The sequence below is a fragment of the Python bivittatus genome, unplaced genomic scaffold, assembly GCF_059951505.1.
Source record: "Python bivittatus isolate LINGU-HERP-01145 unplaced genomic scaffold, Pbiv_v1 ctg000480_np1212, whole genome shotgun sequence".
NCBI lineage: Eukaryota > Metazoa > Chordata > Lepidosauria > Squamata > Pythonidae > Python > Python bivittatus.
In genome coordinates, this window is record NW_028277075.1 from 91,153,532 (window position 1) to 91,177,736 (window position 24,205).

The window sequence follows — 24,205 nt, forward strand, 5'->3', positions numbered from 1 at the left end:
AATAGTCAATGAGCATAGAGGTTTTCAGGAATGAGTAAGTAAAATGAAAACTGAGTATCGCTGATTAAATTCAGTTTAGCGACAATTTTAATTGTTAAAGCTCTCTGAGAAGGTTGGACACTATAGATTTCAGACCTCCTTTGCATCTTCTTGATATTTCAGTAGGGAAGGGAGAAGTCCCAGGTAAGTGACTATTACAGTTTATGAGATAAAAATTAATTTGAGAGAGAACAGATATCAGCTAAATGCCCAGAAAGTACAGCTTTATTTATTTTTATATAATTTTTATTGAATTTTTTTTTACAAAGTTACAAGCTACAAAAAAATGAAAGAGAAAAAGATATAAAAATAAAGATAGGAAAGATAGAAAGATAGAAGAAAAAGTGAGCAACAGTATAGATCAAGAAAAGAGAAAGAAAAAAATATTTAAAGAAGTGACTTCCGATCTTCTCTGCAGCAGTTACCAACTCCCAAATTATATAACATGATTCCTTTCTTCCCACATGAAATAATATACAGCCCTTTTTAATCAATAAATCCAGAGATCACCAGTTCATTTTTATCCATTTTCAGCAAAAAATCCATAAAGGGTTTCCAGTATTTTAAAAAAGTAGCTATTGCTCCTTCCTTAATCAGACAAGTCAGTTTAGCCATTAGTGAAAGTTCTGCCATCTTCACAGTCCACTCCTCCATTGTCAGTATATCTATGTTTTTCCATTCTTGGGCATAACACAGTCTTGTTGCAGTTACCATATAAAAAAACAACCATCCACGAATCTTTTCTAGTTGGCTATCCATAAGTCCTAGTAAGAAAAGTTGTGGTTTCAGCTGAACATTAATTTTTAAAATTCTCTGCACTATCGTATATATTTGTATCCACTACAGCTTGATTGATTGGATTGAGTGATATTGATTGATTGATATAGCCCTTCCCATCTCACAAGCAGTGACAGCTGTTTCAATCAGGAACCTTCTTACATTTCTCTAGAAGGTCCAGAGAAGTAAATAGCTAAATATGGGCAGAAGCATCCGGGTTTGAGGGGCATAAGAACAACATGCAAATAAAATAAATTCATTCTGTACTAGTGAAAATGGATCATGGAGTATGGAAGGCCATCTGTAATTCACTTAATAATCACTTTCCTTTCAAATGACTGTAATAGATGTGTGTGCTCATATCTGTGTATTCCTGTCCTGTGCTGGGCAGATACCTCACTCCCCCTCCAATATAACCAAAGAGTTTCTAGTTGATGACATATATCTCAAAGCCACTCAAATCTCGGTGAATACGTTTTGCACTTGTTTACAAATATTAAGAGTCCTATAAGCCAATAAAGTTACCCTGAACTGCAATGACACAGTTTTAAGCCCACTTCATGTCATATTCTATGTCAACCGACTCCAAGACAACCTTTCCGGAGCAATTTCTGCTGCTGAAGAAGCACACCACTATTGTTTTGAAGAAAGTGGTTTGCAAAAGGAACTGCTTTCAAATGTTTAAGTGGCTATTTCGGAGTCTGATCAGCTTCAATCCTGGCCTGATTAAAAAAGGAGACTGAACTAAATGCATTAGTATTGGAACGTGTCGGAAATTGTTTCCTTTAACATCTATTCTTAAAAAGCAAATCATGACATGTGCCGGAGGTTGACAGTATGTATTTGGTTGCCTTTTTGATGGGCTTAAAATGCCATGGCCATTATGCAGAACAGTTTCTGTGATTTGTACAATGCCTGTAAGCAAGTTGATGCACTAAACAGTGCTTCAAATTCCTGGACCTGGGTCATCTTTCTTAACTGCTTGATACGTCTGTTTTTAATTGTTAAAGCAATTGCTGGATGAGACGAGAAGTGAGATGTGCTTCTGACACTGTTTGTATTGTTTTGGGGAGGGGGAGGACAGTAGATGAAATTAAATTAGTATCAGGACTGTAAGGGAAGGAAAATGAAGAATCAGGTTTTTAAAAGTCAGAGCCTTGCAAAAAACCAAACCATTTATTAGCTTAGAATGTGGCATGCATCTATACTTGATTGGAGAAAGAATTAATTTTATTGGAGGAGCTTGGCTATTAATTTACCAACATTCCCATAAAGCCTGAGGAATATAAGCTAACTGGAGAGAGCTGTTAGAAAATTGTAAAAGCAGGAGCAAATTTATCATCCTCAGCTGAAAACTAGTTCAGCGGATTTTCATAAACAGGCTTGGGGCGGGTTTATGTATAAGTCAAGGTGATGTGGTATGGGCGTGCATGTACAGGTGTGTGATGCAAGGGTTTCTTCCAGGACAGTTTTCCTTCTTCTCTCTCTCTTGGATCTCCCCTTCTCAAATCTAAAACTGTTTTATAATCCATAGGGTCTGCTTGCATGTGATACTTCATTCTGATGCAGGTAACAGGCAGATTATGAGACTTCCAGACAAAGATATTGATTTGTTTGGACAGTAAAATCTGGGTTAGTAAGCCAAGTAATTTAATCTAAAACTAATTTAACCTTTTAAAAATGAGAAAAACTTATTTGGTCTTTTAAGAATGAGAAAAAGAAATTATAGGTAGCATGATGACTAACCATGCCAAATTCCAGGGCTGGAAGGAAAAATGAAGAAGCCTCTCCAAAACCCAAAGGAACCACTCTCCCCAAACATAAACAAGAGTGTGAGTGCTAAAATGGTGTGCTGCCACACACCTTTACCAAACTGTATGAGTGAATTTTAGTGCATGATGCTGTGAACATCCAACCAAAAAATGATTGTACTGAGAAGCTCCAACTTTACCATTGCTCCTGGCAACCTTGCACAAGATCTTCCAAACATCTGCTGAGTGAAGACCTCTGAGTGTTAATATGTGTGTACAAAGGCTCTTTCTGCTACCAGAAGTGCAGCTACTCAGTGTGGGCCTTGCTCTCCACTTGTGTCTTCATCAAAAAGGGAAACATAATGCCTAAATAAAGTTTGACAGCATCTCTCCCTCTCCCTCTCCCTCACACACACACACTTATCTACTTTGGAAATACATGATCAGAGTTTTTGTGCCTTTCAAACCTATGCAGTCTCATTCACTGCATAGATCATTGTGTTTCTGAACCATCAGTGAAAACCACCAAAACACATGTAATGATCTACATAATTTGAATATATACTGTATGCAGTCATTCAAAGCCTTCTTGTAGACATTATACTTATAATATAGAACATATCCATCCCCAATTTTGAGTGTAGGACCGAAGGTCCTGGACTGCATGGAGATTATTGCGTGTACAAACTCCTTCCAGCAGAACTTCACTCTGAATGCCTAGGAGAAACAGCTACATGATTTAAAAAAAAAAAATGTTAAAGGCAGATGTCGTATTCCATGAAAATCTATAAGGGTTTTTCTCCCTGGTAAACTCCAGAATCCAGATTATACAATGAACTTGAATGGCTGGTTCAGGTGAAGGAAGAAGTCAGTTCCTCCACTGTTGTGATGTAGAGTTTGTACTGACAGTATCAGATTTGCTGCTGTAAGCTGGTCAAAACTTAGACATCCTTAAAAGGAGAGGAATTGGATACATTCATGAAGGAAAACTCTATCAGTGGCTAATAATCATGCTTACAGTGCACAACCTATATGATCAGAGGCCCTGTGCATTTGAATACCAATTGAAGGCTAACAGCAGAAGCTAGTTGCCTTTCAAACTCCCCATTGAAAACTGATCTTATTTCTGATTAGATATATGATGAGGATATTAATACCATATTACAGATTAAAGACATCCAGGTTTTGGCTATTATATGGCCTTTAACCAAGTATTAATTTATGAATTATGTTTAAAATGTGTACAGTTTTAAACTCTTACTCAAGAGTCAACATTTAGGATTGTAATGGAAAATATGGAAAATGGCATTGTGTTTTCTTTTTGCTATGCCTGGGCTAATCTGTGTAATATAGTTTTGCTCTTGATACTCCTGAGAGTTGCAGGGGAGAGAAGAAGAGCCCAAGGTGTTTGTTAAATTTTGGCAATGTTCTGAGCAATTAAATAGAAATCAATTAAATCTTCAAGCGTTGCAGACTTACACAGAAGGAATGTGATGGTACTTCCATTAAAATCATAATGGGACTTGGAATCTGCTTTTTTTTTTTTTGTATGCATTGGCCTAAATTCAACAAAAACTATTCCAAATATTAGACTGAATCATTTTCTGTCTTTTTTCCCCTAGAAAAGACTCACACCAGAGAGGCAGCAACTTAGGAAAAAAAAAGAAAAGAAAAGAAACAAAGAAATAAAGAAAAAGAGAAGAGAATCTATATGCTGCCTGAGGCATGCTAAAGTTTGTTGTTCAGCTCAGTTAATTTAAACACTTAACTTTAAATGGCTCACTTAGAGAAACATGCTATTAAAACATTTTGCTGCCATTTTATTACATAAACATCTGCAGTTGTTTCCCCACCGCCCAACAAGAGCAAGTTTCAGAAAGAGGCCTGTCTATCACGGGTGTGACAGTGCAGCTGGGGACGATCACCTATCTCATGTCGCTATCAGCAGAAGGGGCTGTTTGTTCTCCCATTACAAAAGAAGAGCATGATGAAAATGTGCTGACTTGGGGGGGGGGGAGAAGATCCTCCCCATCCTCCCCACCACCTACCCCCACATCGAATACCTCTGAAACCATTATCTTACCTGCTCAAAGAGTCTTCTTTTGTTGGAAGTGTGACTTCAGTAGCACTGACTCTTCAAAACGTGACAATCTACTGACCATGAAGGGCAGTGGGGTGTAGATAGAAAGATAAGCATTTACTGTATGCCATCCCTCCTCCCCCAAACACATTTCTATCACTCTGCCTTTAGACTCACTGAGCTCTTGCTTTCTGGCCAGGGGTATCTGGGGGGTGGGGTTGGGTGGGGGTGTAAAAGAAAGTCAAGATGGTGGCCACAGCCATGCACTGACATGCATAAAAAGGGGTGGGGCTTTTTATGGCCACTTGTGGCCACTTCCTGACTTTTTTTTCCACTGCCATCCCAGACATCTCTGACTTTGTAGAATGCAGTTAGCTGGGTGCTTGGCTTTACCTATCCCTAGGTACTTTCTTAAAATCTCCTTTGTGATAAAGTTAAAAATTCTGCTTCACTAATCATCACTCAGGTTGATTAGTCCTGCTCTCAGGAATGCTCTGTGCGCACACAAATACTTTTCTTCCTTCATTTTCATACAAAGGTGTTTCTCTAGGACCAACATTGGATAACCCTCACTACCAAGGATTTAGGGTTGATTAAAAGCCTCTCACTGTGTTTCTTATTCCTGCCTTTTTTGAACCACCCAGTCCAACTTACTGTAACACTCTAAAGCCCTCACTTACTGAGTTCATCACAATATAAGAATGCGTCCAAAGCCCTTTAGATTACACCAAACTCTCTGTTCTTGAGCATCCCTGTTTTGTACAATGGCCAATCAGAACCCTTCCATACAAAAATAAAGACAAAAATTTTTCCTGTCAAAGTTCACTAAGACCTGCTTTTCTTTTCTTTTCTTTTCTTTTCTTTTCTTTTCTTTTCTTTTCTTTTCTTTTCTTTTCTTTTCTTTTCTTCTCTTCTCTTCTCTTCTCTTCTCTTCTCTTCTCCTCTCTCCTCTCTCCTCTCTCCTCTCTCCTCTCTCCTCTCTTCTCTCTTCTCTCTTCTCTCTTCTCTCTTTTCTCTTTTCTCTTTTCTCTTTTCTCTTTTCTCTTTTTTCTCTTTTCTTTTGCTTCTGATCATTTATGCAGGTTGTCTGTAGTGTGCAGACTAATGGGATAAACATACTATCCTGCATTGAAGCCTGTGACTTCTTTCATGTGGGAGCATAGGACTTTCTGCCGAACCCAATTTCTGAATCTGATTTGTGTTGGGTTGACATTATCAGGCACAATTCAGTGCTGGCAGAGCCTAACTAAGTTCAAGTCCTCCTTAGGCCTTAGGACTAGGGCTTGATGCCAGTCTCACAATTCACATTCAGGGGATGTACAAGCAGATGGGCTGCCTGGCACCTCAGAAAACCACTGGAATTTATGGCAGATAAAACTGGGCTGGATAACCTATGACCTGATCTGGGGCAGCTGAGGACTGCTGCAGGGCAGGACCAAAGACAACTTGCACATGATGATGTCATCATGCAAATGCTGCAATTCATATATATGCACCAGAGGTTGTGTCACAATTTCATAATGGTGGGATTATGAAATGGTGGGACATGCTACAATTTTGGCGTCACTGTGTTTTTTTTTTAATGGATGCTGCTGGGGGGCAGGTTCATAGGTGCTGAAGGGGCACTGTTTTCAAGGCTAAAACTTTGGAAAATATCCAGAGAATGCTTGGATATTTTCAGCAATCCTTCATCCTTCCTTTTCACCAGCCTAGATTCCCTTCTCCCACATTGATACTATATTGGGGGTAAAAGCCTAACAGTTAAGTAGGAAACATCCAGACTTCACACTAAGGATGGCTGGGAGGGAGGGAGGGGAGCCTTAACCTTTAGCTGCATCCTCACTCCTACTCTTCTTTCTGAAAAGTGAAGTTACTCTGCTGGTATTAGCTGATTGATCAATATGCTGTGTGAAAAGGCATTTCACACTATCAAAGATTATCAGAATTATTGCCAATGACAACAATTATGCACTGCAGAAGCATGTTATATGCTGCTGATTAAAAAAAAAAAAGGCCATTTCCTGAAACATTGCAAAATAATTCCAAGTATGTTCATCTGTGCATGTGTGGGTTAAATGGCATCACTTTTCAATATCTTACCAGCAAGCAAAATTTCAATTAAAAAATATGAATCAATGCATGCCTTCTTGCCCATTTTTTCCCTTTTAAGACTGAGTTCCTATGGAGACTAAGATCTGATAATAAAGGATTTTCAGCATCACATCTGGCACTTCTCCATCTCTATCAGTAGCCTTTTTCTGTAATGAAGTTATGATTTATACAGTATTAAGGTGTAATTTATCCTAAAATAATTACATTTCAGTATTATTTCAGGATAAACTCATCCTAAAATTCAAGTAATCTGACTAATGCTGGAATGGGACACCACCAGAAAAATCCCAGAGCCGCAGAAGATTGAGAGGAGAAAACATTGTGGAAAAACAGAAATCATACCAAGACAACAGCATGGACATGTCCAGCTAGGTCACTCACCAGGAACTGAGCTCAACTTGAAGGAGATGATAGATGACAGATGACAAATGACAGGCAGACAGACAGACGTGTGTGTTTATATATCATCAAGTCAGTGTTGACTCTTAGTACCCACATAAATTGATTTTATTCAAGAGGACTGAACACACACCCATTTATGTTACATTCCCCCCCCCAAAGCAATCTCTTGAACCCCAAAGTAAAGTGATTTAAGCTCACTTACCATCCATTCTCTTTCACTTCCTTCAAAATAAGAGAGCTAGAACAGGCTTACTAAAGCGTACTTCAAGCGTTATTTACTCCAGACCAGCTTCTTGACCCTTTACTTTCCTTGGGAAAATTCCCCGGTTTGCAAGCCCTCTTTTATTCAAAACTCCGGTTCAGAAGTCTTAATCCTCTGACTTGCTGAATGTTTTCAGGAACCATGTGAGTGGATCTTGACAGTGGCTCCACTGACATGTCTACTTCATACTCCTACATCTCTGGGGTTAATCTTTCTAGCAGATAAGAGCTGATAAGAGCAGAAGGCACAAAAAGGTACCAAATTTTGCTCTTAGCACTGGAGATTCTGTTAATGGTTTTCCTTTTTAGTGTTTTAAAGGAAAAGAAAATTATATGTGCCAGAGCACCCTTTGTCCAGAATCTCTGGAGAGGTGCTGTAAATGTGAGTAGAAAGTACAAGATATGACAGATCAGTTGTCTGTCTGAATATGGAAACTTCTATATCCATAGCATGTAACAGACTTTTGCTTTAATATGAACTTCTGAACATGGGACAGTACATAGACAGAAAAGACCATGAAGCATAGATAGATTTACTTGAAAAGACATCATGAGGTGTCTATTTCGCATGTGCTTCTGTCAGGCAACTGAGTCTGGCTGCATCATTTCATGGAAACATTTCATAAAACTAGAAGATTCTGACAGAGTTATCGATTGATAAAAGTTATGTTTGTGACCTTTCCCAGTTCTGTAAGCAACAGGTACTATAAATGTCAAATTTACACAACTGCTTCTCTGAGAGTGATGTGTGAGAACTTCTCTTTTTTATTTTAAATAAATGTTCCTCTGTTGAAGCTAAATCACAGAGTGGTGCTCCCAGCTTAGTAGTAAGGTTTAAATTCTATTACCCTTCTAACTTTCATTATAGGATGCAGAAATGTTTTAAAACACCTCAGCAGTTACATCTGAGGCAGTGCTAACGTACTTCAGATTTGAGGTAAAGGGAAATTTTTAAGTATATCCATGGTACTATTAAGGACCGTGGCATGCGGTTTTTAATTTTGTCCTGTTCTCAGTTCAAATTGCAACTTTAGAGTAAGTGTTCAGACTTATACCTTCTTGTATTAGGAGCCATCAATTATGCATCTGTCCTTCTTTCCTTTTCTGTGAGGGCCAATAATCCTATTGAAATCCATGGGCGTTCATGAGAAGGTTAAAAAAAAAAAAAAGTCAAGATGGTGGCTGGAACTACCCTTTCTTATGCATTGTGTATACGGCACACATAAGAAGAGGTGGGCCTTCAAGCAAGCAATCAGGGCCACTATCTGGACTATTTTGACTCCCCCTGTGGACACTGCTGTGAATCTTATGTTGCATGTTTGCTTCCATTGAAAGCCAATCCAAGACATTTTGCTGTCTGAGAGAAAGCAGGAAATAAATCTCTGTCCATCCCCATCAAGGTTCATAGCTATTTTGGTCCATATAGCTGAAAGTCTCATCTCTCTCTCCAGCTAGCAATAAAAAGCCAATAATAACAATTTAGAAACATTGCTGCTCTTTCACAACACCCAGATCTGCTGCTCGAGGCAGCTGGCTCACTCTGGCTCACAGTAAGCCGATCTTTTAGCCTTCCTATCTCATTCTTTTATTATTTGAACCACGTATCGGATTTAGCTTAGCCTTCAGTGATTGCACATGTCAATAGTTGTTTGCCATGATTAATTTGGTAGCTGTTAACAACAGATTGTGGTATATAAAATTAAGTACATTTAAGAAACATGGTTTTGGGCTTAGATGGTATATCCTAATGTGTCACCTAGAATCTGTTTTCAGTATGTGGTTGAGTCCTGTATGTGTTAAGCAATAGTATGGATAGAGTATCCCCTTCTCTTAATGAACAAATCCAATCCCCGTCCATCTCAGAATCTCAAATTGTATTGAATCTTAGCAGCCTTACATTATCAGGTGCCTTCATGTTAAGGTTCAGTCACTTCAGAGATGGTATATTAGGAATAAATATTCAAAACACCTCCTTTTTAAAAGCTTTGTATAAAGCCTTTGTGTACCAGTGAACAAACCTCATGATTAGAAACAGACACATATTGTCCTATGCTATGTATGCTTGTGCTCAGGGAGAAGATGTGTGACTCTTTGGGGGCGCCCACAACAATCCTTGGAACATGAAAGAAGAAAGAAAAAAATCCACTTCCTGATCACTTAACTCCAAACACGGGGTAGATTAAAATATGAAATGGCAGCCATTTTAGGAGCCACAAAGTCCTAGGGTACAACAATACGCCATGTGGATGCATTTATGAAAACTCCTCCATCCGCACGGCCCTCCATTCTGACAGCTGAAACTGTGGGGAATGTGAGCTAATTGGTAAAGCAATGGAGTTCTGCCTGATATCCCAGCTGTGAGCTGCAGTTCTGACAATTAAGTTTCCATGGTGAGAAGCAGATAGAAACTGTATGTGACTGACACAGGTGAGGACTCGAGGGCCTCAGGAACCAGGCCAATACATACATTTATTGGTCACCTCAACGCATCTTTATTTAGGACAGCGAAATGTGATTTATATACACCTCCTATCAGCCATCAATGGCAGTCAGAGATGGACGTGTGGTCTGTCAGGTTCGGTCAGCACGGGGCTTCGGGGAAGCTCGTAGCCAGCGAACTCCACCGGCGGTAGCTAGCGAGGAAAAGAGGAACTGAAAGCGCCGCTAATTAACGGGCCACCTGCGCCCAGCCAAACAGGAAAACCGCAGCGGAAGCTTTTAACTATAAACTGATAACGGCGCGAGCCAACAATGAACGGGGCCGCAGGCAGCGAAACAAGATCGCGCGCAGCACAGAACCCGCGGGCTTGCACGTAACGGGGAGGAACCAACCCAAGCCGGGGGGGACTGCCCATCAAGGACAATGGACCCTGACCGAACCTGCCATCATGGACAATCAAGGGGGATTATTGGGGGGGCCAATAATCCGCAGCAGCAACGTGATCGCGGGGCGGGAAAAAAGCGCGGGAAGGGGGGAATATAACAAGTGATGCAATTGTACCAAGCCAGTCCTGGCTTTGCTTGTGACTACTACGTTACACATGAGTAAACCTTCTTTGTGAACCACACGTGTCACGAGAGTTTCTCTGTCGAACGGGGCAAATCTCACATAAAGCCAGGACTCACATTGAGTGCTACCCGGTACACACCGAGGAGCGCTCACCTTTCTTTCCCTGCAGCCAAGACCGGAGAGGAATTGATTAACGGCACCAGGAGATGGCAAGCGATGGGGAAACCGCGTGCCAGCTGGGCTACCAGGAGCCCAGATCTGAAGGCGTGATGGCGGGACCAGTCCGGGGCGAATGGCGCACGGACACAGCCAAGAGGGCGCCAGAGGACGGGTGGTCGTTCGGCGGGGGCAGGAGCCCCAACGGGTCGCCAGCATGGGGGGTCGCGACGAGTAGTGACTCGGAACCTGAGGCCCGAGAGCGTGAGGAACGATTCACCCGACTGGAGGCCAAGATCGAGCAGCGGATGGATGCTGTCCAAGTGATGTTGCAGGCCATCTTCCGGCGGGGCAAGGCCCCAGGGGCAGAGTCGCAGGCGAAGAAGGAATCGGGCGATACCGGCAGCAGTGAGGATACGACCTCAAGAAACTGCACGGAGCCTAGACCAGAGGTTGTGCAGATGACTCCAGTCCCTAGCGTGAGGAAGAGGGGACCCACAACCACGGCCAGTTCGCGGGGCGCCAAGCGGGCGCTCAGCAGCGGGACGGAGCCAGAGGGCTTGACGGGACGTGTGGTTCCCGGGAGCAGCGGCGCAGGGTCCAGGAGCCAGGAGCCGGAGGAGAGGCTGGACGGGCTGGAGGGCGACCTCCAGCAGCAGACGACAGCTGTACCGGGCATGCGGGAGGCATGGAGTGGCGGACCCAGGGCCCCGGCTGGGGCAGCCGCAGAGGGCGGCGTGGAGACCAGGCTAGCAGAAGTGGTCAGCCTGACGGGGAGTGCGAAGGGGGGTCGGCGGCCAGCAGAAGCGCCCCGATTCAGGAGCTCAAGGAGCGAGCTCTCGGGGTGCCCCAAGCCACTAACCTATCTCCCTGTGCAGGACAGGCTCCACTCAGAGATCCAGGGGGGAGCACCCAGTAGGGACAACCTGGAGGCTTTAGTGAAGTGGAGCTGGCTGGTGGAGACGGCGGGGGATGCCGGAGACCCGGGGAAGCGAGAGGCGCGAGCCCCGATACCAGCCACAGCGGACCAAAGTGAGGCGGCACCGGAGGCGAGGCGCAGGAGCCGACGGCAGAGGATCGAGGTTGGAAACGCCCGGCAGACTGCAGGGACCTGCTACCGGTGTGGAGGCAAGGGGCATCGGATGGTGCAGTGCCCCTCGAGGCAGGGGGTCTTGGCGAGCTGCACAAAGGACGGGGGCCGGCGATTCCCGGCTATAAGGGACCCCGACCGATCCTGGGAGGAGACAGCAGCTAGTGGAGCGGTGTGCAGCGGAGCCGGCTGGCTCACGAGGAAGCCCGGCTCTGCGAGGAGGGGAGAGCGAGCCAGCGGGAGGCGATGGCCGGCGACGCTGAGGCGCACCCCAGAGCAGCCAACGGAGTGGCAGCATGAGGAAGGGCGGGACAGAAGAAGCTACTCGCCCATGAGGATCAGGGTCCCCTCAAGGGGGTGAGATCAGAAGCAGAGGCGAAAGTTGATGCCTTGCTGGATTCGGGATGCACCCACTGCCTGATCCACCCGGTACTGGCATCCGCGCTGGGGCTCAGCGTGAGGAGACTCAGGAAGCCCCTCGCACTCAGCCAGTTGGATGGATCGACGGCAGGGGGGGAACCGGCGCAGTATCGCACTGAGCCGGTCGGTTTGACAGTGGGGACAAGCCGGGAGGAGCTAGGCTTAGTAGTTGCCCCGGGGGCCGGCCATGCACTAGTGCTGGGGCTGGCATGGCTTACGCGCCAGAACCCGCACATCGATTGGGTGGCCAAGACGGTGCGGTTCGGCGGCACCACCGAGCAGACGGGGTCGAGCTGCGGAGGTGGCACGAGAACAGGGGGCCCCACAGAACCCGGCGAGGTGGCGGCTGGGCGACGGCGAGCCGAGGGCTGGCGAGCTGCGGCAGCGGCAGCAATAGAGCCCGGGAAACCAACTGCACACGCGGCGAGGGCGGCGCCGAGGGAGACCGGCAGAGGAGCCGAGGCGGCAAGCGCACGAGAGAGCGTGGCAGCAGAGATGGTGCGATTTGACGGCACCACCGGGGAAGCCAGGTCGAGCCGCGGAGGCGGCGCAGGAGCTGAGGACCCCACGGAGCTAGGCGAGGTGGCGACTGCGCGACGGAGAGCCGAGGGCCGGCAAGCCGCAGCAGCGACAGCAGCGGGGCCCGGGCAACCAACCGCCCGTCAGGCGAATACGAGGACGGCGCCGAGGGCGACCAACAAACGAGAGGGGTCAGAGACCGCCGAGGTGGCAGTGGCATTGATGACGAAGGGCACCGCAGCAACGCAGGGGTCGGCTACAGCAGAGACGGTGGCAGCGGGACCCAAGGGCCCCGTGGCAAAGCAGGCAGCGATCACACTGGCATCAAGAGCGGGGGCAGGAGCGGTGCCGGGAGCCGACTGGTCCGCGCCAAGCGTGAGTGAAGCAACCGGCGATAGACCGGGACCTGGCCGCGGCCAGGGGAACCTGGAAGGTTGTAGGACATTGAGGGAGCCGCCGCTCGAATCCAGGGACCCAACAAGGATGACCCAGCTGGAGGCGAAAGGCGGAGCCCAACCCCCAAGGGAGAAGCAGGGGAAGGGAGCCGAGCCGGAGCTGAGGCGGCGCTGTGCAGAGGCGAGCGAGGGAGACCCCTGGTTAGTAAACAACAAGGACTCCCTGACGAAACAAGGGACCGGCTGGGAGCACAAGGGGAGGCTCTACGTTCCAGAAGCTTGCCGGGTGGATGTGCTCCGGAGAGGGCACGCCGAGGACACTACGGGACACTGTGGGTTTGTTAGGACTTTCCACCTCCTGCGTGAACAGTTCTGGTGGCCGTCTCTCCAGAGGGATACAAGGGAGTACGTGGCCAGCTGCTCGACGTGCGCAGCGGCGAAGGAAGGGAAGGAGGGGAAGGAGAACCTTCGGGGACCCATCCTATAAGTGACTTAGCCAAGGAAAGGCACACCGTTATGGCAGATGGGGGGGGGCAACACCCTAGTAGCCCAATTAAGAGGGGGACTTGTCTTCAGGGGGGCGGTATGTCAGGTTCGGTCAGCACGGGGCTTCGGGGAAGCTCGTAGCCAGCGAACTCCACCGGCGGTAGCTAGCGAGGAAAAGAGGAACTGAAAGCGCCACTAATTAACGGGCCACCTGCGCCCGGCCAAACAGGAAAACCGCAGCGGAAGCTTTTAACTATAAACTGATAACGGCGCGAGCCAACAATGAACGGGGCCGCAGGTAGCGAAACAAGATCGCGCGCAGCACAGAACCCGCGGGCTTGCACGTAACGGGGAGGAACCAACCCAAGCCGGGGGGGACTGCCCATCAAGGACAATGGACCCTGACCGAACCTGCCATCATGGACAATCAAGGGGGATTATTGGGGGGGCCAATAATCCGCAGCAGCAACGTGATCGCGGGGCGGGAAAAAAGCGCGGGAAGGGGGGAATATAACAAGTGATGCAATTGTACCAAGCCAGTCCTGGCTTTGCTTGTGACTACTACGTTACGCATGAGTAAACCTTCTTTGTGAACCATACGTGTCACGAGAGTTTCTCTGTCGAACGGGGCAAATCTCACATGGTCTGCCTGTATTCCTTTATTGTGTGGGGATCAGGCAGAGAAGAAGAAAAAAATCCTTCTGTGCAAAACAAGGTGGCATGAAAAAGAATTGTTGCCATTTTCTTATACAGGTAGTACAACAAATAAATGAGATTTTTGTTGTTTGCATTTGCAAGTCAGTGTGAATTTTGTTAAGCGTTCAGGATTAATCAAACAACACCTGCATTTAACAGAGATGTAAGGTAAATATATCTAGAGGCATAAACAACTGCAGAACCAGATTTTTCCAATGAAAGTATGATTCCAATTATGGTGTTTTGTTTTGCAAAAGGCAGCAATAACTGTTTAAATATGGCAGTAGGCAATATTTAGATATTAGGTATAATTAAAACTACAGCAACTAGTAGACTAAAATCACAACAGAAGGAGATCAGTCTACCCAAGAAGTGTGAATTTCAAACACAAATCCACTTTGGGGTAGCTTAACATACTTTTTGTATTTATGTTCAATGAATGCATAAACACAGCAGAACAATCTTGGTCATGTAAGGCTAGCATATTGCAAATAAATCCCCATGTTTACTGACAGATGCTAATCTCTTTGTCTTGCCTGCCTAGCCTACCTGTCTCCTCATCAAATGCACATGAAGGATCAGACCCCTGTCACATGGAAAGAAAGAGCAGACAGAAGAGACCCTGCCCTGGGCTGGGTCATTGGTGGGAAACGCTTTCTAGCCAAAGTTGTTGGCAACTTTGCAGAAGCACAGTGGTGGGGACAGCGGGGGGAGCCAAAACTATCTTCAAACACTACACCATCTTCATACATACACATGACACATAGCATGCACACACAGAGAGCTCATTTACCTGAACACAGACTCCATAAACCATATATTCATGCAAGCATTAAAACTCACTCTTCTCTGTATCTTCCCTTTCTCACCTTTACTTCTTTACACTTTTCCCCCATTCTTTGCCTGCTGTAGCTTGATCTCCATACTTCTCCCCCCCACTTTCTGCTTGAACATCTCCCCTCTACCATGGCAGTCAAAAATAGGAAAAGACCCTATTCCTGTGAGTGGGATCTTTTCCCCTAAGGCTAATTGCTCATCCTTTAACATTTAGTCAGATCCAATTATGTCTTCTAGCCCCCTCCCAGGGTGTTCCCAGTTTATTCCCAGTGGGCAACTTTCATGGGGATGTGGGTGTTATGAACCAGATGTTAACAGGCGCATTTGACAGCAAATGAATGATAGAGGTGCTAGTTTCTTCCACGCAGCAGGGCAAAAATGATTCCAAGTAGCTGTCCAAGGGCCACTGGCCTGATAGGTGCACAATCAGCATTGCTTCTGAAGCTGCATTAGCCCTGCCTCCTGTTCCACGACCTCCTTGTTCCTGGTGAATGAGCAAAGCCAACAGTTTCAGTGGCAGCCTGAAAGAAAGGCAGCTGTATTGTTTTTAACCTTCCTGGCAAAGGCAGAAAAGAATAAGGAGTAGATAAGTATAAGCCTCTTTGCTGGGGAGACTGACTTGAGGAAGAAAAAAGGAGAGAGGCTTTCCTCTTTGCAACTAAATTAAAGGCATCCTCTTTCATTAAGCAGAAAAGCTGTGTCATTAAAATAGGCTGCTTATGTTGTAATATATTTTAATCATTGTTATGATTAACTTGGAGCCCTGTTTAGGGGGAAATGTGGGATGTGTGTGTTTTAAGCAGATAAACAATTATAAGATCCCCATGCAACATTACTACTTCTTAAAACAGATGTCATTTTTTATATTATTTTAGTAAAATGAAACAATTTTTTTAAAAAATCTACTGTAAAAATGTGGCCTGTATGTGAATTTGACTATAAATCCCATCATCTCCAACCCAGCATTACCAGCTGGGCTGATAGGAATGATAGTCTGACACATCTGTGGGTCAGAAGCTTTTTTAAAAGTAGCTAGGTGGAGAAATGGAAGCTACATAAATACCAAAGACACAGCTCCTCCCTTGAGACTAGGAGACATTTCATTGGTTGTTCATTGTGTCAGTCATAGGCTAGCAAATCCAGGTTGCAAAGCTCCAGATGGCAACTAGATGGCAGCAAAGGATACAGACTCCACCATCTCTTTGCTACCATCTAGTGGCTGTCTGGATATTTGCAACCCAGTCCTGGTGGTCCTAGCCAGTCACCATCTCCACCCCCCCCCTTCTTTCCTCCCTCCCTCTTCCTCAATGAAGCAGGAAGAAGGTTTAAAATTATACCTACCAACTATGTCCTGCTAATGGAGATAAAGCAAAAGCTACTGTGAAAGGAGTCCTTATCTCCTTAGAGGAAAGCAAGACAGAAAAGTGATGTGATCTTAATTTCCCTGCAGCTGCTTTTAACATACATTCCCAGGTACTGGCTAGCAAAAGAGGGTAAGTTCTTTATTTTTTTTCCTCCTTGCAAGATGGCTAGGGAACAGGAAAGTAAACTCAGCAGGACCTAGACAGCAAAAGGGAGTTTTTTGGCAGACAGAGTAAGCACTTTTTCCCCTAACCACTCTTCCCTTGCTTCTCTGTAGTAAGGTAGACATTTGGTGCCAACCATCAAAATATGCTAGGGTCCAACCAGGAGAAGAATTTCTAATGTAATGACTCGTTGAGTTTAACACAAGCCAATATTTGCAAGCCAGTTTCACATCATGGTCTCTGACTGTTGTTTCATGACCACAAATAGATATATGAAGCAAACCACAGTATTCTGTCTGAAAGTGGAGCTAGATATGACAGCTTGGATCCTGACAACTATAACATGTAAAACTGTGCCCATGAAACAGATTTTTTTCTTTGCCTCTCTGTTCATCTTGCATCCCACTAAGCTTCTGAAAAGTTTCCCTGAAAGTGACATACTAGAAGTGGTTTTCTTTTCTTTTTCTTTACTGTATTCTTAATTTTCCTTTCTTTTCCAACTTTCTATTTTTTCTTTTCTGCCCTTTCTATGTTTTCTTTTTATTCTTTTGTTTTTTTTTAGTTTGTATTAGCTCTTTATCTTTTTAATTGTGATGTTTAATAAAATTACTATAGGAAAAAAACACACAAATGGCCTATTGGTTCTTGAATTAAACTCTGTCTTTATAGCTCACAATTTTGCTCACTTTGGAGGTCAGCTAGAGTGGCAAGGCTGCCTTTTAGCTTTAAAAGCACATTTCCATTCAGCCACTGCAATACCAGCACTCAAAAAGGCATCACAGAGTGAGACCTAATATCTAGTAAATTAATTCAGCATGAATAACACTTCAGAAATCTTTAGAATTCCACTAAAAAGAACCTGGTGAATACAAAATGGTATAAACTACTGTCTTTTTAAAAACAACTGAATCTTTAATGAAAAGTATTCATGTATTCATTGAAGTATTCAGCCATTGCTCCACCAGTCACTTGTGAATTTACTTTCTACTTCCCCACTGCTTTGTACTTTGTGGATAAGGAATGCTTTCACATTGCAGTTGTTTATCTGCAGGGTTTTAGCACTAAAACAGGAGCACCTGAAACCAAAACTGGAAAGAATAAGGAATAACAAAGCCTTCTATATATTGCTAAAACTGTCATGTCTGTATCCTTCAACTGGGTGAAACAGTGTGTCATAGGGCAATAATTTTTTAAACCAAGGTATCTCAAATGGGCTAACTTACAGAATGTGTCCAAAATCTGGGACTCATTGCTCCCGTGGGACTGAAATTTGGGAAATGTGTGGCTGCTTCAGCACTATTGTGCTGCTGGGTCACATGATTGTCATGGGAATATCCTCAACCTCTTTCCTGTCTCTGTCTGTCCCCTGCACCCAATTGGCTGGCAGCAAGGTCTGATGGGCAAATGGTGATTGGCTGCTTTGAAATGGGGCAGAAATTTAAAATCTCTTAATAGATGAGGGGGCAACTTGGATGCCTGCTGGTGAGGTAGGGCTAGCTGGAGGGTGCCGGTGGTTGACGGTTGAGCCATCTTCCTCCCTTGAGGGAAGGGGCCCTTGGGGACATGCTGGAATGGAGTTGAGAAGGAGGAGGAGACTTCACAGGGGTTCTCCTGAGGGTCGTGAGGGGAAGGGAGAGGGAGGGAGGGAGATTTCTGATGCTCCCTGCCAGCTTCCCACAGGCAAGTCAATGGGGAAGCCTGCAACAAGTCACAAGTTCCTCATACTCCCACTGCTTTTTTGCCTTTGGTCATTCTGTTTCTCTGTTTAGGTAAGGAAATAACTCTGAAACTGTGACCCAATAGTCATGAGTTATCTAGTGGTAATATTTCTCCAGGTTGTGGTTTCTGGACTGCCTATCAAAATTGGGTATCATGCAGACTCAGTGCTGAGATCACACATGCAGGATATAGGTCACATATCTATACTGAGCACTAGTTTCTATGCTGTCTCTTCCTAAAAGAGTGGCCCCTATAAACACACTTTTGCTGCTAGACTGTGGTACCCCTCCTATAATACTGCATTTTGAATTTACAAAGGCTGTGGCTTTATGCTATTTCCCCCCGTAATTTAGTATTTCTCCTCCCCAGGAACTCCTGCATTGAAAGCTGTGCATGTAAAGGTCCCCTCCCTCTGCTGTGCACACTGGGTGTGGGGACTGCTTAACACAGGCCATGTTTAGAACAGAACAATGCACAGCAGCTCACTCTCTGGCCTAGCAGTTCTTTGATAACATCTGAAGAAACTTAGAAACTTTGTGCAGATTTCACAAATATGTATTATTCCCTTTTCTGTGGCTTCTTGAAATTTGTGTCTATTCGTTTGTGCATTACTTAGTTCATTTATTTAGAGTTTATAGTAAATTAAAACAAGCAGGTGGAACAAAATCAATGCAAATGTAAAAACCCATTCAAGCAAATAAAACCATATGATTTTTTAAACCCTAAGATTTGTGTTGCAAGAATGTTTATCTTTTTTTTTCACCGTGTAGCTATATTTCTGATTATCATTATTGATTTAAAAATTGAAATGGTTCCTATTCCTGCTATTGCTTCTATTCTTGTTTATATTATTTTATAGTACTTAAAAGTTAATATTATAAATCAATTTCATATTGGTAGTCCAGAAATGGTTCAGCCACTCACCCTTCTTTTTTAAAAAATCATGCTTTGCCATTTTTTTTAATCATTCATCCATACTCACAATAATCTTGAGAAGTTGTTTTCAATCTGCATACAGTTTTACTTAACTATGAAAACCTATGAACGTCTAAGGTTATGCTGCAGTAGCATGTTTGGTGCCAGTTCAGTATTTGTAATGCATCACACTTGTCCACAGTCATGTAAGGATTTTCAGAACCCTTTTACAAAAGATTATACCAAGGTTTTAAAGGATCTCTGTGCTTCAGCAGGCAGTTTTGTTCCTATACATCATCTTTATCGCTTCAGGGAGTGTCCTGAAACATAGAAAATGGCTGTTTGAACTCAGGAACTTCTGTCGTCAGGGTCATACAACTGAAGCCCCGCCTCTTTTATATGAATCACATGTGTAGCACATGTAGAAAAGGGGTGGGGCTTCAAACATGTGGTTGCAGCCACATCTTGACTTTTTTAACCCCACTCACAGATGCCTCTATTTAAACTACTTTCTCACCTATATTCATGTTATTATTATTTTTATGTATACAATTTGTAACCTCCAGATTCTTTGCTTAAAGCAGTCCCAGTCTCCTCCTCCTCCTCCTTCAAACCTTTTTGATTCTTCTTATTTCCAAGAGGAAAACAAACAAAAAACCAAAACGAATAGCATCCAGATGTTCTTACAGCGCAACTCTGGGTCCAGTTTGTGTCAGCAGAGAGGGACGCAGTGGTGATAAGAATTTTAAGGCTGATTTCAACACATAAAAAAAAACTATTTAAAAAATAAGTGCTTTTTTAAAAAAAATAATTATTCAAGATAGTAAGAGTAGGGGAAACTAGAGAGGCAAGGATCAAAATCAATAGTAAGCTAGTTTCATGTTATCCAAGTGCTGTTTCAAGTAAGCCATAAACTGTAAGCCATAAAATAAATAATAAACCAACATTCTGTAGAATTCTAACTTCTCATGAAAAGGATGCATGCTAGCCTGCAAAACTCCATGAAGAAGATGCTATATGTTCCTGAAAAGAGAGAAAAATGAATGATGGCCTTATTTGTCCTGGTTTCATGCAGGAATGGAATGATTCAACTGTGCCTAGGAGTTGGGATGCAATGATCAGAAAACTGAGATGAATTTCATCTTGTAATAACAACAGCAGCATGATGCAGCTGGTAAAGGGAAAACAACATTTCCTCAGGAGGGAAAAATAGTGGAAGAGGGAAGCATATTCATTGGATTAGGAATGGTAGACTTTTGCAGCATGAAAGCGGCCCATAGATGAGACATTCTCCTGGGGGCTAAAAAGGGTATTTGGAAATCCAGGATAAATGCAGCCTACAACATACAGTGAGCTGAGAAGAACTTTTAGCAGCTGATCATGGAGAAAATGGCACTGAGCCAGCAATGAAAAATATATAAGCATGTCTCCAATTTTGTTGTAATACATGGAAGGAAGTTCCACATACTTCAGGATCTCAATAAACCACGTACTTAGGCTGAATGCTCTAGTAATTCAAATGTAAGTTTAATGTTCAGACTAAAAAGAAAAAAAGCCGTTGTGTTTTTAGAAGTGAGGCTTCCCGTTCACATTTGATCATATGTGTCCCAAGTTGTACTTCAACCCTTACAATCTCTCCCTCACTCTTGGGGATGCAGTATAGCTCCCTAATCAGAATTTGCTGCAGACTGTAACTGTAATTCACAAACTTTGACAGATGGGTGCCAAGCACAAAGGGTTGTGTTGTCACTGTGACATTTCACTTATTGCTTATTGACATTTGTGCTTACCTTCTTCTTGCATTCTTTCCTAATATCTTTAGGTATTATGTAGCAAGATAATTAGGAAGATGCAATAGCAAGACAGGTATTAAGTTATAACCAGATTGTTTCCTCTTGGTATGGTGAAGTGGACAAGAACATTCTAAGACTCCTGTTGTTCGCTAGCTAGCAATCATAATAGTCTAATGTTAATGACAATTTCTTCTGTTCCTGGTATTAGTCTGAAATCCTATGTATATCTCACTGAGATTTTCTTTCAAGTAAACATACATGTGGTTGTGCTAGGCATCTGCTATTGTTTTTTAAAAAGTCGCCCATTAGTACAATGAAAATGATATTTTTCTAGATTGTTCTCTTCTCATTAATATTTGATACTTCAAATAACAAAAATGCACTAGCATTCCATATATTGAACTGAATGAGAAAACAGAAAAAGGGAAAGTATCCTGCAGGCAAATAAACCATGGACTCCCAGAGATGGATGACGATAGACAGACAGACAGACAGACAGACAGATTTAAAAATAACCTTTTTTACAATTATTAAAGATGAAGAAAGAACAGAGAGACAAGGATCAACATCAGTATTAAGCTAGTTTCTAACCACTGAGTGATCTTGCAATTCCCAGTGAAGAGTCCATAAGCATTTCTAGTGGAAAATGTTAAGGTAAAAAAAAAAAAGTGCTGGGCCTGAGCCTTGTGCTTTACTAATTTATTTTAACATGTTATTAGGACAGACTGAATAATGGATATATATATACGATGACAAAAGTCACTACATGTAATAGAAACAGTACATGAATTCTCTCTAATGTGGTTGCTTATGAGGCTGACAAAGAAGATCAACAAAATTTGCATAAACAAAGTCTTTCAGCCTCTCAGTTACCTTTGGAAACATACCAAGGCATCAGGAAAGGGTTTGGAGTAAGAAAACCCAAGAATGATCCCTCTCAGTTTGTTCGTTTAATTACTTTTAAGCTTCAGCTTTTGTCCCCTCAAAACTCCTGTGCCCTTGGTCCAGGTCCATTCGTTTCAGCCAAGCTGATGCCAAGACCTTGGCTCAGCTTGTGCTCCTAGACCAAAGAGAAGAAGTGCTGTCTGAAAATGGTGAGCTTGCTGTTTAATCCTTTTCTGAGAGGAGAGTGGGTTTGCTCATTAGAGTTTTGCTTCCCTAGGAATTAGTTTAATCAATCAAAGCCTGACTGAGCCTGGAGGTCTGTTCAAGGATCCAAGTCAATCTCCTGGTGGCCTCATGTGGGTGGGATGAGTAAATCTCTGATCATCTTTTTTTCTGCCCTCACAGCCCACAGTTTCTTCTGAGATTGGTGGTTTTGTCTGTAATACTCTGGTTCTCTCAACATTATGAATGAGCTGTGGGAGATGGGAGACTTTGTTTCTTATCCTTAAGGAAAAAAATGAACTGTTCTGTCAGAGAGAATTATGCATAAAAAATAAGATTCTGTGAAAAAGCATTGGAGGTGACCTATGCTAGTAATTGATACAACAATTTTTTCCCCTCTCATTATTTGGTGAAGGAGGGGGGAATCAGAAAAGTTCCCCTTGGGTATATATTTGTTCTACTTTTCTTCTTTTGTTCTACCTTCGGCTTTGTGCTTTAATTGCTCTAATGGCACCTTAACATGTGCCTCAGCTCGGATACAAACAAGGGGTTATGAACTTCAGTGACATTCCATCTCTAATAGGACAGAAAATGGAAACTGAATTCATTAATTACATACTTTCATAATTTAAGAAAGTCTACCTGCTACTTTTTTCTACTCCAACAAATGGAATTGAAGCATTTGTTCTTTATCCTTAAGGAAACATCAAAACTGTCAGATGGTGCTGCATTTAAATATGAGAGCTCTCTGTAGTAGAAATGTCAAAGGCAACCTAGTTGTAAAGCTGATGAGTCTGTTCAGTATGTTGCATATGCAAGATAGGTGCAGCGTCCCTGGTTTTTGAGTCCTGCATTTCATTGTATTTCTTACATTTCAATCCCATCTTTCTTCCAGGAGTTCAAAGCAGCAAACATGTTTCTCTCTCAACCATATTATTTTCAGAACCACACTGTAAGTTAGGTTAGCTTGCAAGAGTGTGACTGATCCAAAGTTACCCAGGGAACTTTATGACTGAATGGGGATTTGAATCTGGATCTCCCAGTCCTAGTGCAGTGTTGTAACTGCCATGCTGATCAAGTGGCTTCACTTTGCTCTGCCTTCAGAGTGGCTCTATTCCTTTCCCAATGATAGATGGCATTTTATTCCCCTAACCCCACATGGAATGACTGTGTAAACTACAGAAGGATAGAAATGGCCTTTGAAATTCCCAGCAGGTCTCTTTGCAGAGAACCTGGGTGGATTTTTTTGAATTTTTATGCTGGGAATGGAAACTCTTCAAGAACTTGGCAAAGGCAGGATTCCAGCTAGTGGTAACCAATAATACTTCTGAAAAAGCCCGCTGTCATGTCATTGCATGGGATTTTGTTGAAGCCTGGGAAGCCAGAAAGGCTATAGACCACTGGACAGATGGTTGTGCAGTGAGACAGGACAGTCACCTTTATCTTTGGGCCATCTCATAACAACAGTAACAACATACTCCACCCATAGAAAATGAAATTACTTCTTCACATTCTTTTTCATTAGCTTGAATAAGAACAGGTAGAAAACCTGCTGGAAGATTTCTTTGCCCACCATTAACAACACAACTTTCAGTTAGGAACAGATGTTTTGAATTGCATTATAGAAGGCTGTCCTGTACTATTTTCACTGCATTTCAATTCCTCTGTCATTTCTTTTTCATTTTAGCCAATTCACTTACAGGTCTCATATCTGGAAAAATTTACTCTGTCACTCTTCCCTATTTCATTGCTACAAGCATTTTGGAAAAGGGATGGGCTAAATATTCTTTCACTTCTTAAAATTGTCACTTGTGAAGACAGTTATGATTCCCACTCACTCATTTTCTTTGCTAGGAAGGGACAGAGGGGCATCCATATTTAACTTGGGCTGCCATCGATGGGGTATAGATGGTTGTTGAGCTTCTCAGACTGAAGCACACCAAGACTATAGATTAGATTATTCTGTCCATGCCATGGTAAAAGGGATGAGGTTGAAGGGAGATGGATGGATGGATGGATGGATGGATGGATGGATGGATGGATGGATAGATAGATAGATAGATAGATAGATAGATAGATAGATAGATAGATAGATAGAGATATCCTTGGATATA

The 24,205-nt window shown here is 43.3% G+C and overlaps 1 protein-coding gene across 1 annotated transcript; it reads left to right on the plus strand.

Annotated features, from left to right (window-relative positions):
- The first annotated feature begins 10,053 nt into the window (after nucleotides 1-10,053).
- Nucleotides 10,054-22,095, plus strand: LOC148215068 (uncharacterized). Its single transcript, XM_088145131.1, has 3 exons — nucleotides 10,054-11,349; nucleotides 11,467-11,579; nucleotides 21,993-22,095. The coding sequence occupies exons 1-3, from the start codon at nucleotides 10,639-10,641 to the stop codon at nucleotides 22,093-22,095; spliced, it is 927 nt and encodes a 308-aa protein (XP_088001257.1). The 5' UTR covers nucleotides 10,054-10,638.
- Nucleotides 22,096-24,205: the final 2,110 nt, after the last annotated feature.